Source organism: Macaca nemestrina, chromosome 8 (assembly GCF_043159975.1).
Source record: "Macaca nemestrina isolate mMacNem1 chromosome 8, mMacNem.hap1, whole genome shotgun sequence".
NCBI classification, from domain to species: Eukaryota; Metazoa; Chordata; class Mammalia; order Primates; family Cercopithecidae; genus Macaca; species Macaca nemestrina.
This window is the reverse complement of record NC_092132.1, coordinates 131,819,453-131,835,052: the sequence shown is the minus strand read 5'-3', so window position 1 is coordinate 131,835,052 and position 15,600 is coordinate 131,819,453. Positions and strand designations below refer to the sequence as shown.

Genomic DNA, 15,600 nt, shown 5'->3' with positions numbered 1-15,600 from the left:
CCTCTCCCGCTTCTTCCTACTTCCGTGTCACAGCCAAGGGAGCAGAACTTTGGGGAGGGTAAGAGGTTTCCCTGAGGTCCCACAGCGACTCAGTGACAGTTCGGGCATAGGGATCACTATATCCTGCCTGTCCGTCTATTTTCCCCACTCCCCACCCAACCCCTTGCATTTACAGGAAAGCCTCGGTCCCCAGTGCTGAATATTGGCCGATTTCCTCTTGTTGCTTTTCAAATGAATACAAGTTAGGAAGCAAAGCATTAAGCTCTGGATGGTTTTTTTTTAATTTGGAAAAGAAGGGGTTCTGTATCCAGAGGGGGTTCCATACCCACATCGTCGGTGGTGGGCAGTGTGGCCATGTGCCTGGACGGCGAAGCCTGCCATCTAGCAGGCAGCTATCTCCACCTGGTTTTGTGCTTGGGCTTGCTGGCCCCTCCTCTGGGAGCCTGGAGGGTTGGCGAGTCCTGGTAGTTCTGGGTCATGAACTGGGTGCTTGCTTCAGGTTCGCCCAGGTGGAAGCGGTTCAGAAATATGCCCATATTCCAAGAGCCTGGAAGGACAAACAGACCATAGGGAGGCAGTGAGAAAGAGCCATGGACTTGAAAGCTAGCAGGGGCCTGGGAGGGAGGCCGGCTCAGGGGAGCCGAGGCAGCAGGTGATGTGATGGCCATGGGGCGTAGTGGCTGTGGGAGCTTCTGGCTCCTGCTGCAGAGGCAGTCCCCAGATGTTAGCAGAGCCTCTGAACAGCAGCAGAGCTGCCTGCTCTCCAGAAGGCAATGGGGACTGAGAGCCCAGCCCAAGTCAAGGATGCCTGAGTCTCCTTCCCCAGCGCCTCTGTTTAGCAAAGCTGCCTTCTCACTCTCGGGCAGAAAGGAAGCCCAATCATGTCGGCTGCCCACTTCCTCCACTCACACCCTCTCCCTGCAGGCTCCCCTGACCTCAGGATGGGAGCTTTCACCACTGCTTTCCTTCACACCTGCTCACCCCTGCTGCTGGGGCTGAGATTGGGGCTGAGATTGGCGGAAGTATCAGTGCTCTTCTTTCAATCTTCTCCACTAAACCCCACCAACCTCCTCCTCTCTGTCCTAGGACAGGGCGTGCACCAGGGTGCCTTCCCTGTGGCAGAGGTGGAGGGGCAGCCCCCGGACCCTGGCGGGAGAGCTGGGCCTGCAGAAGCCCAGACAGTGGCCAGGTCGGAGGGGTTCCTCCTCAGGGCGAGAAAACACAAGTGTGTACAGGGAGGTGCATCTTCTGGGGCGAGTGTGAACAGGCCTCGTGGCAGGGCGAGGAGGGCACAGCCCGGGGCATGGAGTGAGGCTGAGGGAGGTGGTCAGAGGCATATTCCCACGTTCTTGTTTGCCAAACCCTGGGTGTCAGGCACCCTGGGCAGATGCTTGCCAGGAAAAGGCAGGAAGTAGTTCAATTTGAATCTCAGATAAATAGCAAATCGTTTGTTGGTGTGAGCGTGTCCCACATTCTGCATGGAGCATACTTAACACGAATTATTTTTTTTCGTTGTTTATCTGGAATTCAAATTTTACTGGGCATCCTACTTTTTTTTGTTGTTGTTTTCTGCTAAATGCAGCAACCTCCCAGGGTGGAGAGAGAGTGCCTGGCGAAGACCCTGTCTGGAGCAGAGCTAGGCAGTGGCCGATATACAATGGATTAATGGAGACCAGTCAGCTCTTATACCCAGGCAGAAGAGGGCAAGGGGCTGGCAGCTCTCAGAGCCTCACCTGAGACTCACGGGCCACCCACCCTCTCACCTACCTGTCTCCTTGGTCAGCACCCACCACCCTTTTCATAGCAATTAAGATAGCAAGCCCATCGAAGCGTTCCTGCCTCCCAGAGGCTGCTGACATTTCAAAGATGTTCTCAAGGAGAGGATAATTTTTAATCCAAAACCCAAAATAACAATAACAATAATGCAAATAATAAAAGCAGTAACACCCCAATTTCTGTGCTTCCTATGTGTTGGTACTACTCTAAGAGCTTGACACATAATTCGCTTAATCCTCACACCAATCCTAAAAAGGGAGGACTGTTCCCATTCCCAGTTCACAGATGGGATGACTGAGGCACAAAGTGGGGGTACTGGCAAGGAAGCTTCGCAGGGGCAGGGATAGGGGAAAGGCCTTTGCAGATTCCCTCAAATCCTATCCGACTCAGTGACTGCATGCTCAGATGGGGCCCAGGGGGACTGGAAAACAAGGGGTTCCAGGAGTTCTTTTGCAGAAAGTGTGCCCAAGGTGCTGAGAAAGCCTCTCCCGCTGGAGGTGTACTGACTGCAGTCGGGTTCTCCTAGGAGTCTCAGTGTTACCTGAGTGTTCTTTCAGAGGGGCTGTGCCTGAGCCTCTGCACCCCAGGAGCCCAGCTGGCTGGAATGAAAGGAATTATGGTATTATGACCCTGGGAACGAGTGTGTGCACACACATGTGTATGTGTAGGTGCATGTGTGTATATGTGTGTATGCTGGTGTGTGTGCATGCCAGGGTAATAAGGGCTTATGGGTGAATTGGTGTGTGACAGGAACAGGGACAAGGGGGCCTTCCCCACCGTAGGGCAGGAAGGAACCCGCATGGCAGGAAGGGAATTGAAACCCATCACGAGGCCAGGGCAAGCTGTGGGGAAGAAATCCCCTGCGTCCAGAGTGAGAGCTGGCTCCCTTCGATAATTCGGAAGCCTCTGAGCCTTCAGTGCCCTGGGGACCTCGTGGTTCCTTTCCAGTCCCAAGTCGACAGCCCTGTGGTTCTCGGGCTCCCCGGCCAGCTCCTGAAACCCAGTCCCCGTGCCGGCTAGCCTCTTGCTGCCTCCTTTCCTGGCTCAGCCGCAACTCCTTACACCCCCTGTTTCCTGCCACAGAGGACAAGTTCTAGAAGGCAGAGGGGGTGAGTCAGGCCCTTGGGGTGTGTGGGGAGAGCTGGAGAGCTAGGAGACTGCGGCTTCTGTGGTCACCGCTCAGAGGAAAGCCCCTTCCTGTATGGCACTGCTGTCCCTGAGAGGCAGAGAGTCCGCGGCCAGGCAGGAAGAGGGCAGCGCTGCTGTCTGTGCTTGGGCCACTCCACTGTACCCTGGACGCACCCAGGCCAGGCTCTTCCTGAGATGAGGGCGGGGCAGTGCGGGCACTTCAGAGGCCTCTGTGGTGGGAGGCCTTGGCTAAAGGGAGAAAGGAGGAGGAAGCTGTCTGATGCCTGTCTCATGAGCCACCTGCCCTGTGACTGGGACACAGAGGCCTGGGTGTCTCAGGACAGGGCTGCCGCATATGATGTACAGGTTGATCCCTGCACAACCGTAGGGGGTACTGTTCTCATCCTGCATAGCCAGATGCAGCGGCCCTGGAACGCTCACTTACTGGTCAGTGCTGATAGGAAAGATGTTAGTGATGAGAGATGTTAGATTTCAGCGTTGTTCCAGATGGGGGCCAAGGGGAGAGTCTGATAACCTTATCTAAAGCCACTGGGGGGTTTCTGGGCCACCACTCTGTGCCTGGCCTCCTAGCAGGCTCTAGGGGGGAAAGATGTCCCCTGTCTTCAGCAGCTGGGGAAGGGTCTCCTCCTCAGAGCTTTAGTCCCAGGGACTGTGATGATGGCAGGAATGCCCTGGGGCAGGTCTTGACAGTCACTCTCTCCACCCCAAGCTTCCCAGATCTGTGGACCTGGCTTTCCACCATTTGGGAGTGGTTTGTTACGTGCATCTGGACGGCTCCATTGGGCCAGTTAGGGTTAAGCAGGCATCCGAGAAACTGAGAGGTGCTCCACCAAGTCCAGCTGACCCTGGCCCCCTTGCAGGACTTGGAAGAATGAGGGGTCTGCTCCCCTGCCAGAAGTGCAAACTCTTAGATGAGGTCAGACCCCAGAGCCCCTTTAACACTGGCAGCCATCACCCTCGTCCTCTGCCAGGCATGGGGTCAGCGGAGCCGCTTTGTTTCACCTCCTGCCCTCGGCGAGTTTTTAATATAATACAAGTAATACTAAACTAATCACAGTCTGGTCCTTCAAAGGGTGGCCTTGGCCAGCAGTAGAACTTTGTAGTCTGGGCCCCTAGCAGACAAGTTCCCCACCCCCAGTGACACCCCTGGCTTCCCTTCAGCAGGCCCATTCTCTAGGCTGGGGTACAGTGGCACTATCACTGGTCATTACAGCCTTGACCTCCCAGGCTCAGGTGATCCTCTTGCCTCAGCCTCCTGAGTAGCTGGAACCACAGTTGTGTGCTACCACACCCGGCTAATTAAAAAAAATTGTTTGTAGAGACAGGGTCTCTTTATGTTGCCCAGGCTGATCTCAAACTCCTGGCCCAAGTGATCCTCCTGCCTGGGCCTCCCAAAGTGCTAAGATTACAGGTGTGAGCCACCGAGCCCAGCCAGGCCCACTCTTAAGACTTCCCAACAGCTGAGGACAGCACTTCCTGGGTGACCCTGCTGTAGCCAAGGGACGTTTCCCACCTGACTGGTCACTTGGTCCTCAGTATTTCTGTCCTGATGTATTTCCCTCTTAGCCTGGGAAGTAGGGAAGCTCCTCACCCCAGCTCCATTCTCCCATGGGCCCCTGTTCGGGTGGACTGGAGAATAGGGAGTGGGTTGCTGAGCCCCTGAGGTTGGAGCTGCGGCAGCATCCTGTCCCAGGGCAGTCTCTGTAAGGACAGGGGCCACTGGCTCTGGCTCCGAACAGCCCTGTTCCTTCAGCTGGTGATCTGTATCTACCCAAGGTGGTCACCCTCTTTTCTGGCCTCGCTGCCTCTCCCCTTAGGCAAGGGCACCACTGCTTCTTGTTGGGGGATGGTGGCCCTGAAGAAAAAAACAAAAACTCAACTCCAGCCTAATAACCACCCCACAGAGAGCCCGGCTCAGGTCTGTAATTTGTCTGGCTCGTCACGGGACCGGCCACATTGATAGAAGCGCTGATACCTTTCTGCCAAGATTAATGATGTCCTGGCGGTGGTAGGCGGGAGGCCTGAGCCTTTTATTTTTTGTGCCATTAAATGACATCCGGAGACTTCTACTCAGGACCTGAAAAGCCCTCGTTCCATCACATCCAATTACTCCTGGAGATTTGCTGAGTGGCTGATCCTGCGGGCTCGAGAGGCTTTGGGGTAGTGGGGGGCACTGTGACTTTGGCAGGAGTGAGAGGGTGGGGATGCCAGGGGAGTTTTGGGGTGGTGAGGGGACCCACATCTCCTTTGGAGAGAGGACCCAGGAGGGCTGAAGAGTAGAAGCTGGTTCTAATTATCCAGCCAGTGCATCTCCTAGGCCTCCTCCGCCCTTCTGCAGCTGAGGGTGGGGCACGAAATGTGATGGGAGACTCCAAGCTGCCAGTTTAGCTCCCAGTGATAAATTCCAATATTTGGTAGTGGTGACAGTTGGCTGGCATTTTGGGTAGAATTTGGGGGCTTATCTGTGGTTTCTTCTTGATGTGTTCAATATTGCTCGGGACGGCTGATGTTTGGCTGGACTGGGACTTGCTTCTTGAGGAGGTCCACCTGGGGCTCATGGAGATTTCAGGTGGTTCCCAGCCTGGGTGCCTTTCTGAGTGTTGCCCGGGATGGCCCCAGCTGGGCGGCTGCCAGGCCCCCAGTTCTACACGCTTGGCGAAGTGGGTGGGGCCCTTTGGAGGAAGAGCGCCTCCTGCCACAAGCCCACACAGTGATCAGGGGCTGGGCCCCTGGGGGATGCTGGGGCTGGGCCAGGTGAACCACCATGGGAGGTCACGGGGGTGGGCTGAGTGTGTTTGTGTCTGTGTGTGTGCTGGTGGGGGGCAGTCTGAGGGCGGGGGCTGCTCTCCAGGCAGGGCCTCCTTTCCTCTCAGACCTCTTCCCTCCATGCTTCCTGACACCACGAGCTGCTGTGTTCTGCTACCAGGCTGGCGGATTTCCTCCCAGCCTCATCCCTCTGCGGCAACACCGCCTACCCTTGAAGCTGCGTGGGGCTCTGCTGCCCTTGGCCCCAAGATTCCCCTTCTTTCTCACCCACCGAGGCCTGCATGCCTTCAGATGCCACAAGCAAGACTTCAACCCCCTGTGTGGCAAGTCCCTGCCTGTCTTTCCTCTCTGACCCCTGTGGGTGGGTGGCTCCACCTCTGAGCTGCTGAATTTGGGTGCCTGTGGTGCTAGGGAGCGGTTTATGGCTGCCTGGTCCAGGACTTCCATTTTGCAGTGAACAAGTTTCCCCTCTGAAGGCCCTGAGGCTGCTCTGGAGGTGGTGACCAGAGCCTCTCTTGCCTATTAGTTTCCAGCACGTTGACACCATCCTGGGCACTTGGCCTTGGAGTGGCTTCTGGAGCAAGCTGTGGCATGTCCTCTCATGGGGCAGAGAGGGGATTTCCCCTGCTCGCTTGCAAGAGGAGTGTGAGACTGGCTTGTGACACCTCTGGGTGAGGTGACTGAGGTGTGGTGTGGCACAGACCATAGCTCCCCAGGAGTCTGAGGCTCAGCCACAGCCAGGGAAGGGGAATGTGCATGGACCATTCTGGGCAGCTGCTGCTGGCCAAGGAGGCCCGGGACAGCAGGATGCAACTGCACTCTGTCTGTATCCCCAATGGGGCTCAGAAGTCTGGTGGTCTGGGTCAGGAGAACAGGGATGTAGGCAAGACGGTGGCAGGTGCAAACAGCCCTTCCCTGGAAGTCAGAAGAAAGTCAAACGGCTCTTAACTGTGGATGCCCTTGGTAAGTCATGCCACTCACTGTTTCAGGCTTTGCTTTCCTCATTTGCCCCGGGGTAGGGGTGATGGCCACTGTCCTGTCCCCTTGACATGGTTGGCAAGGGGAACACCAGGGAGGGGCAGGGAGGCTGGTGGAGAGGCGGGACAGGGAGGACATGGATCAATGCAGAGACTGTCACTTGTGGGCATGGGCCTCACAGAGGTGGCTGCCTTCTCAGGTGCTGAGGGAAGCTGATGTGTGTTTGTGAATGTGGGGGTGTGAGAACGTGCAGATCCATGTGTGTGAATGGCTTGTGGATGTGCATATGTGGGTGTGTCCCACACACAGACACACTCATTGACTGAAAGCCCACAGTGGGCTGGGCACAGGGACAGGTGGGAGAAGGGAAAGAAGGCAGAGGTGAGCACTTCTCTTAAGGAACTGGTAGTCTCATAGTGGAAGTGGGGGCCGCCACGAGTGGCAAGTGATTTAGGAATACAGAAGAGATCAAAGCAGATGTCTGGGGAGGCACGACAAATGCTGTGCGAGTGGAGAAGACGATAGAGACTAGAGATGCCAACAGCAGGCGGGAGGAAGCCTGGCTGAGCGGATCAGCTCTGTGGGGTTGTTCCAGAGGGCGTGATGGAGGGCCAGTAGGGGATACTGGTGCTTGGAAGGTGGGCAAGGCATTGCGGGTCTGGGAAGGGGAGAATGAGGTGCCCAGATGGGCAGTGGTGGGCCGGCAGATGTGAGCAAAGAAGTAGTTCAGGGATGTTCTGGCAGTGTGCTGCATGCAAGGGCAATGGTACAAGGTGCAAATGAAATCTGCCTGGAAGGGAAGATGTCCGCCTCAGAGGGGTGTTCACTTAGAATCAGAGGGAGAAAGCCTAGCATGTCACAGGCCTGAGATAATGGTGACTGCAAATCTGGAAAGGTAAAGTGTGGCCTTTGGGACATGCGTCGCACAGCTGTCCTGTGATGCTGGCCAGCCAGCCCTTGTCAGAGGCACCAGTTAAGGCTGTTTAGAGTTCAGAGGTCTCTGCTCCTCCCGCACTGGGGACCAGTTATGCTTACACTGTTTGAATATCTTCCCTAACTCTCTCAGTGAGCACCGCCTATCCACAGAGCTCCACCAGGGTGACTCCACACATGCATGAGAGCAGGGACACCATCACGTGGTGACTTCTTACAGCACCCAAAACAGCGCCAAGCACACACTAGGCGTCTGGCATCAGCTGAGCGAATGCAGAAGGCATTACTGAGTTACGCCAAGCGTGGTTCAAAAGTGGCCAGAGAGGAAGGAGCTGTGCAAAGGTAGGAGGAGTGGGGTGGCAGGGCAGGGCAAAGGTAGGAGGAGTGGGGTGGCAGGGCAAGGTTTCATCAGCTAGAAGCAGGGTAGCTCTAAGCCCCTCCAGGGCCCTTGCTGTGCTCCTGGCCTCCTGGGGTCTGATGGAAGACCTCTACTAGGAAATGTCAGGGTTGGCCGGGAGAGTCGAGCCTCATCAGCTGGTCCCTGCATTTATTTGGCAGAACAGAGAAGTGAGGACAGCCCAGGAAGCTGGGGGCAAATCAATTTCAGGTCATTCAGTTGCAGATCAACTAGTCTAACCCCTTATCTTGATGAGGTCAAAATCAAGACCCAGGGAGGGGAGGTCACCCGGCCAACATCAAACAATCAGAGTCGGGATGTCAAGATCTCATTTGCTGACCACCTGTACATTGTCATGGGGTCACAGTAAAAAAAAAAAAAAAGGAATTCTGGGAAGGGTTTCACCTCCTTGGGTCTGAACAATGCCATCCCCACACCCCTTTACATAGTCATGACAGGCTCTACTAGAATCATCTCAAGCCCCCTTCTTCACCCTAAGCCTGTCATTCACCCATAAGATCCAGGGAGGGAAGAGGCCTGAATAGGATGGGGTTCAGGGGCCCATCTGCCATAGACGCCCCTCTACCCGGTTCCTGTAGGCTGATCTTTCCCCTCGAGTCTCTAGAAGCTTTTCCTGCCTGTTCACCCGGGGGACACAAGCAGCTGGTTACACCACACTGCTCCCCCGTCTGCCGCCCCGCCCAATCCCTGGCATCCCACTTCCTCCACGGATTCTCTCCCATGGAGAGAAATCTAGATCAAGGCAAGTCCTGGGGCCTCTGTTCATTGGCAGGGGCCCCATGCTCTGGCCTCCCAAGCACTGGTCCAGCCCTGGGCTCCATAAGTCCCCAGGCACTGTCCAGGTGTTTCAGAGAGCACCAGACCCTGAGTGTTTCAACACTGTGCAAGGACCCGGGGTTTCTGCTTTTGCAATCACCCCTGGGTTCATCCACACCTCACTGTCTCATGTCTTGACCCCTCTGGTGGTGTCCTGTCCTCTCATTCTGGTCAGTTCTGCCTGTCCTTCCAGGTTCGTCATCTCCAAAGAGTGACTTCTGAGTATCGCTTCTCCAGTAAATAATCTTGAATGACTTCCCAGAGTCGACCCGCAAAAGCCACTCCTCTGCCAGACTTTTGAGAACCTTGTTTTCCCCCTTCCCCTCCATTTTCTCACTTAAAAAAAAAATACACACACACACACACACACACACACACATACACACACACACGGTTTCTCCAACCCAGAGCTCCCTCTTCCTTCACTCAAGGATTCAGCTCTCCTCCTTCTCTAGGGCCCAGCCCTGCTCCAACCTCCTCCCCATGGCCTCAGGGCCAGAGAAATTTGTAGATCATCTGGAGCCAACCCCTCATTTTCTAGATGAGGAAACCGAGGCCCAGCAAGGTTCATTCATTGGCCTCAAAATGAAATCACTAACTAGAGAGGGGAGTCCAGATTGCCTCATTCTACAATAAAACACCTTTATATCCTCTCTGGCTGGAGAGGGCACAGTGTTCTGGAGGGAAGGGCATGGTAGGAAGGGAAGAGATCTATCCCTGAGTCCACAGACTTCCAATTGTCCTTACAGTTAGAATCACACAATTAAGTGTTTAATTACAACCTGCTCTGCATTGTTATTTAATTATTTCCAAAGCAGACTGTAAGCTGCTTGAGGGCAGGGAAAATTCCTGGTGCCCTTGATTGTATTTTCTCTGAAGTTCCCAGCACAGTGCTGGGCACATGGAAGGCATCATATGGCAAGACTGGGACCTTGGCTGGGGCTTTCATCTGGGAGGGCCATTTTAAACCCTGTCCAGATGCAAGTCCAGTTTCTAAGTTCCCCATGGACGAAAGGTGGGTCAAGGGGTGGGGTGGGGAAGTACACAAGACCAAACAATGGGTTTCAGGCCCAGTGTGTTTTGGCTTCCTTGCCTGGTCACCAACATCCTGGGAGGGGTGGGTCAGGCCTTTGCTGGTACCTCAGGCCACTGTGGTTTCTGGAGGACAGGCTGCCGTCGAGCCTCGGGAGCCCCAGCACACAGAGTAGGGAAGCATCTTTGGTGTATGCAGCTCTCTTATTCCCTTGTCTGTCCCTCCTCATGGCATCTCCTGATGCTCTATCCTTGCCTCCATCCTGCCTTCAGAAGGCACTTACCCCGCGAGAGGCTCCTGCCCTGGGCATAGGCATGGTAACCCCGGAGTCTCATGGTGGGGCTCAGAGGCACTGCCTCATTTTATGAGAACCCCATGGGTGGGGGAATGTCATAGGCTGAGGTCCTGACATCTTTGGTGAGACTGGTAGCCAGGGTGCTGGAGACAGTTTTTCTTGGTCTGGGCAAGATACATAATTGTGTTTCCTTCTCTCTGCATCTAAACTTAAAAGTGTGTCTTTGGCAAAGCTGTTTAAACAGATTCATGGATTGGCAAGGTGCTGAGGGCACCTGGGGAAGGTTCACCGGTGGAAAGTTTGCACCAGCTCCACTCCCAGGGTGGCCTGGAGCCCTCTGTGATTGGTGGGCCCTGCTCGGCACATCTGAAGGGCCCGGTCGCTCAACCTGTGCCTTTCTGGGCTCCACGTTCCTCTCCTCTGGGGCCTCCGGCATTGCAGCTGTAGCAATACCTGTGCTGGCTTCCCAGTGGGTGGATGTTTGGTCAAGGTCACTGGGTGAGAGGCAATGGCTGATGACACCCACCCTCCCACTTGCCTTCCTGCCAGCCTGGGGGACGTGCTCCTTGCACTCTCAGATGGCATTTGTGCAGTCTCTATTGCCTCCCCCTCCCTAAAACTGGGGAGGTGATAGAGTGCAGGGGTGGCTTTATTTCCCATTTTCTGGAAGAGAAATCTAAGGCTCAGATGGTGGGAGGGGGAGTCGGGGGCATGGCTCACACTGGGTCAGGTGAGTCACTTGTGGCATGTTGCAGTGGCCAAGTGGCCACCGATCCTGCTCCCTGGTCCTGGTGGCGGGAGGACCGAGGCCAAGAAGGCAGGGTTCGCCATGAGGAGGCTATAGGGAGTTGGTTTGCTCCAGAAGCCAAGGAGGGCTGCTCAGAGAAGCTAGTGGAGGGGGGATGGTGGGGGACATCTTCACCTCATCACTGAGATGGCACAGCCGACCCAGTAATTAGCAACCCGTGAGGATAGACCGGCAGGGTGGCATTCCAGTGTCCTCTTGCCCAGATCAGACTCAATTACAGAGCACAGTGACTTGCCAAAGTTCAGGGGCAGCTGTCTGCACATGCCATGCAAAGTTTCGGGGCACTTTTCTCCCTGGCTCCAGTCACCCACTTTGAGACCCTGCCTTATATAGCAACCCACCCAGCTGGAGCCTCCACATTAGTCTGTGGGACTTACTTCTCAAGGGAGACCACATCTGATGCCAACATCTTTAAGGAACTCCTTCCAGTTTGCTCCCAAGAAACACCAGCCTTTGACACCAGTCTCCAAGGCTCATGAGTGGGGGTCAAGGCCCTAATTTCCCCATAAATGTATGAAGCATTGGTTCCACCCCAGAATTCACCCTGGAGGTGGATGGAAGGATGGGAAGGTCTTACCTCGAGTTTTGTTTTCCTTGGGAAGGAGAGAGATGACTTTTCCTTCCTGAAGATAGACAAAGAACTGGTAGCGATGGAAGCCACTGTGTGCTGGTGGGGAGGGAGCCTGGTAGGCTACAGGTAGAAGAAGGAGAGAGGTGGGCATCACCATCCCATATTATCCAGGGCAGAGCTCTCTGTCTTCCCATGGTCCTGCTGACCTCCCTGGGGCCCCAGATCGGGACTCACCCGTGCAAACCATTAGGATTTGTATTTGGTGGGATCTCAGCTTCAGTATCTTCATTTAAGAAGAACATATTTTGGTGGGGGTGAGAGTTGGGGAGGAGGTGGTCCGAGAGGAAACACCCTGAGCTGGCTTGAAGGCCTCGGGTGCTGGCGTGGCTCCCAGGCCTTTATGGGCCGGTGGGTGTTGGCATTGTCCTGTTTTTGCTTTAGTCTATCCTGATGGATTTCCTGCCTCAAGAGAAGCCCATCTTCCTCTGCGAGTGTGTTTGGCAGAGGATTTTTATTTATTTTTTCGGCATTTGCTTATGAACTCAATCCCCAAAGAAGCCAATTTCTTGGCTGCGTCTGGAGGATCTGGAAGTGGTTACAAGGGTGGGTGGGACTGGGTTCAAAGGTTTGATCATGGGAGCTGTAGGAGCTGGGCGCTTGAGGCACCGGGGAGAAGGCCCCTCTCCCACTCCTTCCCTCTTCCTCCAGGAGGCTGTGCTTTTTTTTGGAGGGGGGGAAGTGGGGTGGGGACATCCCTCATTCTTCTCCCAAGTCCATGCAGAGAGACAAGATCTTACTGGCCTGGCCTGGGTCTTTCAAGGTGGGCCTCTTTCCCAGCATACTTCAGCCCTTCCCACTCCCCTTCCCTCTCTCCATCTTCCTTTCCATGGAGGAGAGCCAGGCTGGAGCCAAGAATCTTCCTGGGTGGGTGGGAAAGAAGCATTTGCAATGAGGATGTTGGTGGGAGGGAGTATTGGTCCTTTATGGCCATCTCCCCTTCTTTTCTCTCCCGATCATTAAACAAAAGCACGACTTGCTGCTTGGAGCATTGGAAGCGTCCCTCACTGTGCACTTCCGGCCACTGGTGGCTTCCAGCATGCCAACAGCCGGGGAATTCCTGACGATTCATCTTTCCCTGCATTTTTGGATCGCAGATCAGATGTGTGTGTGTGTGTGTGTGTGTGTGTGTGTGTGCGCACGCGTGCGCACTCAGAGTGAGAGCAGAGCTGGATGTGCTTGGAGCCATGTGAGTGTGTGTGGTTGGAGATCTCCACTTGGGGCGGGTGTGTGCACACGAAAAGCCAGTGTGCAAACACCCTGAGGCTGTTTTGGAGGCCCTGTTAGTGTGTGTGTAAATGCAGGTAAAGGAGCATTTTTCCTAAACACCACCAGTGCTGAGGAAGTCGTCTGAGCACAGGTGGGTGCCAGGGAGTCTCCTCGTGCGCAAGTCAGTGTGGGCGAGGTGGGTGGGTATGTGGGCTGTGGAGTGCACTCCACCGTGGGCACACTCGACGCTGCCCAAAACTGGTGACTTTGGTTCTGTGCGGACAAGTCTGAAGTGAGAACTCACTGGATCTGCGCAATGGAGAATTTATCCTCAAGGGAGATACAGACTAAGGCCTCTCACTAGGGCTTTCCTCAAGAATTCCCCATTCAAAACCTCCAAAGGCAGAGAATTGAGGCATGAGGAGGAGGGGAAAGGGTTCACACATGCTAGACTACTTCTCCGGGCCAGGCCCTGGGCTGTAGGCCTTCACTTATGACATCTCCTCCATCTTCCCATTTCCTGGAGGCTTGAGAGGTGAAGCCAGGCCAGCAGTGAGTGGTGGTGCTGGGATTTGAATCCAGGCCTGATTGGTGCCGAAGCCCATGCTGCTTCATGGAACTGCAAGGCTAAGTTTGGTGCCCAGTCCTGTGCCAGAGGCCAGCCCACTACCTGAGCATCCCTTTCAAGGTAGGTTGGGGCACCATCCTGGGGCAGGGATCTGAGAGAGGGGAGCTGGGAGGAGGATGGGGGTGGACAGGTGTTGCAAGCAGCCTCCAGTCAGATGGCCCCCTGCACTGTGACGCTGGCTGCATTCCTTACTAGCTGTTCACATGGCACAGGATGGTCTGTGCCTCAGTGTTATCCTCTTTAAAATGGGGACACTGATGGCAGTGACCATAAAAGGCAGTTGTGGAGATGAAATCAGGGCATCCGAGAAAACTCTCAGGCTGGCGCTAGCACACGACAAAGCAGCACCATGAGGTTCTGTGATCGTTACTGATGCCCTGGCTGGGGGAAGGGGTCCCTATGTCTTACTCACCTGATAACTCCTGGCCCTGAATCTTCCCTTTCTTCAGGTCGGCACCCTGAAAGAAGAGACAAGCAGGGCTGTAGGTTACGCCTTGGGCACACTTCAGGCCACGTGGGCTCTGTGGGATTGCTTCTTTCTCTGCAGGAGGCGGATGGGAGAGGAAGGAAGATGGGAGAGGAAGGATGATGGGAGAGGAAGGAGGATGGGAGAGGAAGGAGGATGGGAGAGGAAGGAAGATGGGAGAGGAAGGAGGATGGGAGAGGAGGAAGATGAGAGAGGAGGAGGATGTATGGCTGCTTTTGGGAGACAGGGCAGTGAGTGGGGTTTTGGAATGGGTACCTCAGGGGATCCAGGGAGAGAGGACAGACACAGATGTTGCTGAGGGTGGCAAATGGACACCTTGCCTCTAGAGAAGCCCTGTAGGACACTTCCCAAAGAGCTGTTCCATGATCCCCATCGGTGCCTGAAACTGGGCGCTTGACATCACCTGCGGGGTCTGGTCAGATCTAAGGGAGGCGCTTAGATCTGCAGTTCTCTGGATCTTGCTAAGGAGCCCATCTTCTCTGGAGGGAGGATTCTGCTCCCTTTGGAAGCTTTAGAATATTAAGCAATGGGCTCTGAGCAACCAGTGGGGGAAGGGAAGGCAGGAGGAGGCTACACTGCCTGATTCTGTGGTAGCTTCTCCCCACCCTCAGTTAACTTAGCCCACAACTCTGGGGCAGTTTCTTTGGCCACTGGGACAGCCTCAGTTTCCCTCCTCTCTTTCCCTCCCTCCTCCCCTCCACGCAGTGTCTGTGGGATAATGAGGTGACCCCGGGGGTGGGTGCTAATTACTGTTTGTGCAGGACCAGGAGATGCTCAGATGAAAGAGACTGGAGCCGGGCCCCTGGTTCTGAGCCATGGCTCAGGGGCCCCAGGCCATGCCAGGGAGCCCCGAGGCCCCTAGGTGTGGGGTTTTATAGCCTTAATGAAGGTGATTAGCATGACTCTTAATTGAGTCTGCCGACACCTAACTGTGCCCTGGCTACCTTTTCACCAAGCTTAGAAGAGGGGCTCATGGGATGCTGGGAGGATGGGGGAGAGGTGGAAGGCCCTGCTTGAGGTGGGGGCAGGGGTAGGTGAGATCCAATCCCCTAGCTTGTGGTTTACCTTTTATAGAACTAAAGTCCTACTTGCCCAGTCCAGAACCCACCAGATCTCCTCCCCTTTGAACTGCAGCTTCTCTATTACTGTCCTCACTTTGGGCCTCTTGGTCAGATATCCCTCTTCCAAGGCTGGTTCCTATAGACCTAGGTCTCATTTGGTTGGAAGAAGAAGCAGGAGACTGTGGAAAGATAGACCCTTCCCCCATGAGCCCCTTGTACTTCGTCTTCTTCACCTGATGCAGGTGAGATCCCCTTCCTTCCTTCCTTCCTTCCTTCCTTCCTTCCTTCCTTCCTTCCTTCCTTCCTTCCTTCCTTCCTTCCTCCCTCCCTCCCTCCCTCCCTCCCTCCCTTCCTTCCTTTTCTTTCTTTCTTCTTGGAGTCTCGCTCTGTCATCCAGGCTGGAATGCAGTGGTGTGATCTTGGCTCACTGCAACCTCCACCTCCCGGGTTCAAGCGATTCTTCTGCCTCAACTTCCTGAGTAGCTGGGATTATAGGGGCCCGCCACCATGCCTGGCTAATTTTTGTATTTTTAGTAGACATGGGGTTTCACTATATTGGTCAGGCTGGTTTCGAACTCCTGATCTCCGGTGATCCACCCGCCTCAGGCTCCCAAA

At 55.0% G+C, this 15,600-nt stretch overlaps 1 protein-coding gene across 2 annotated transcripts in view; it reads right to left on the bottom strand.

Moving 5' to 3' along the window:
* Window positions 1-257: 257 nt before the first annotated feature.
* The window catches only part of LOC105482070 (phosphatidylethanolamine binding protein 4), a 226,386-nt gene continuing 211,043 nt past the window's right edge, over window positions 258-15,600 (bottom strand). For both annotated transcript variants that reach the window (XM_011741945.3, XM_011741944.2), the window contains exons 5-7: window positions 13,850-13,895; window positions 11,550-11,663; window positions 258-547 (exon numbers count right to left, since the gene is read on the bottom strand). In XM_011741945.3, coding sequence (XP_011740247.2) covers window positions 393-547; window positions 11,550-11,663; window positions 13,850-13,895 — 315 coding nt within the window. In that variant the 3' untranslated portion in view covers window positions 258-392. The remainder of the gene's footprint in view (window positions 548-11,549; window positions 11,664-13,849; window positions 13,896-15,600) is intronic.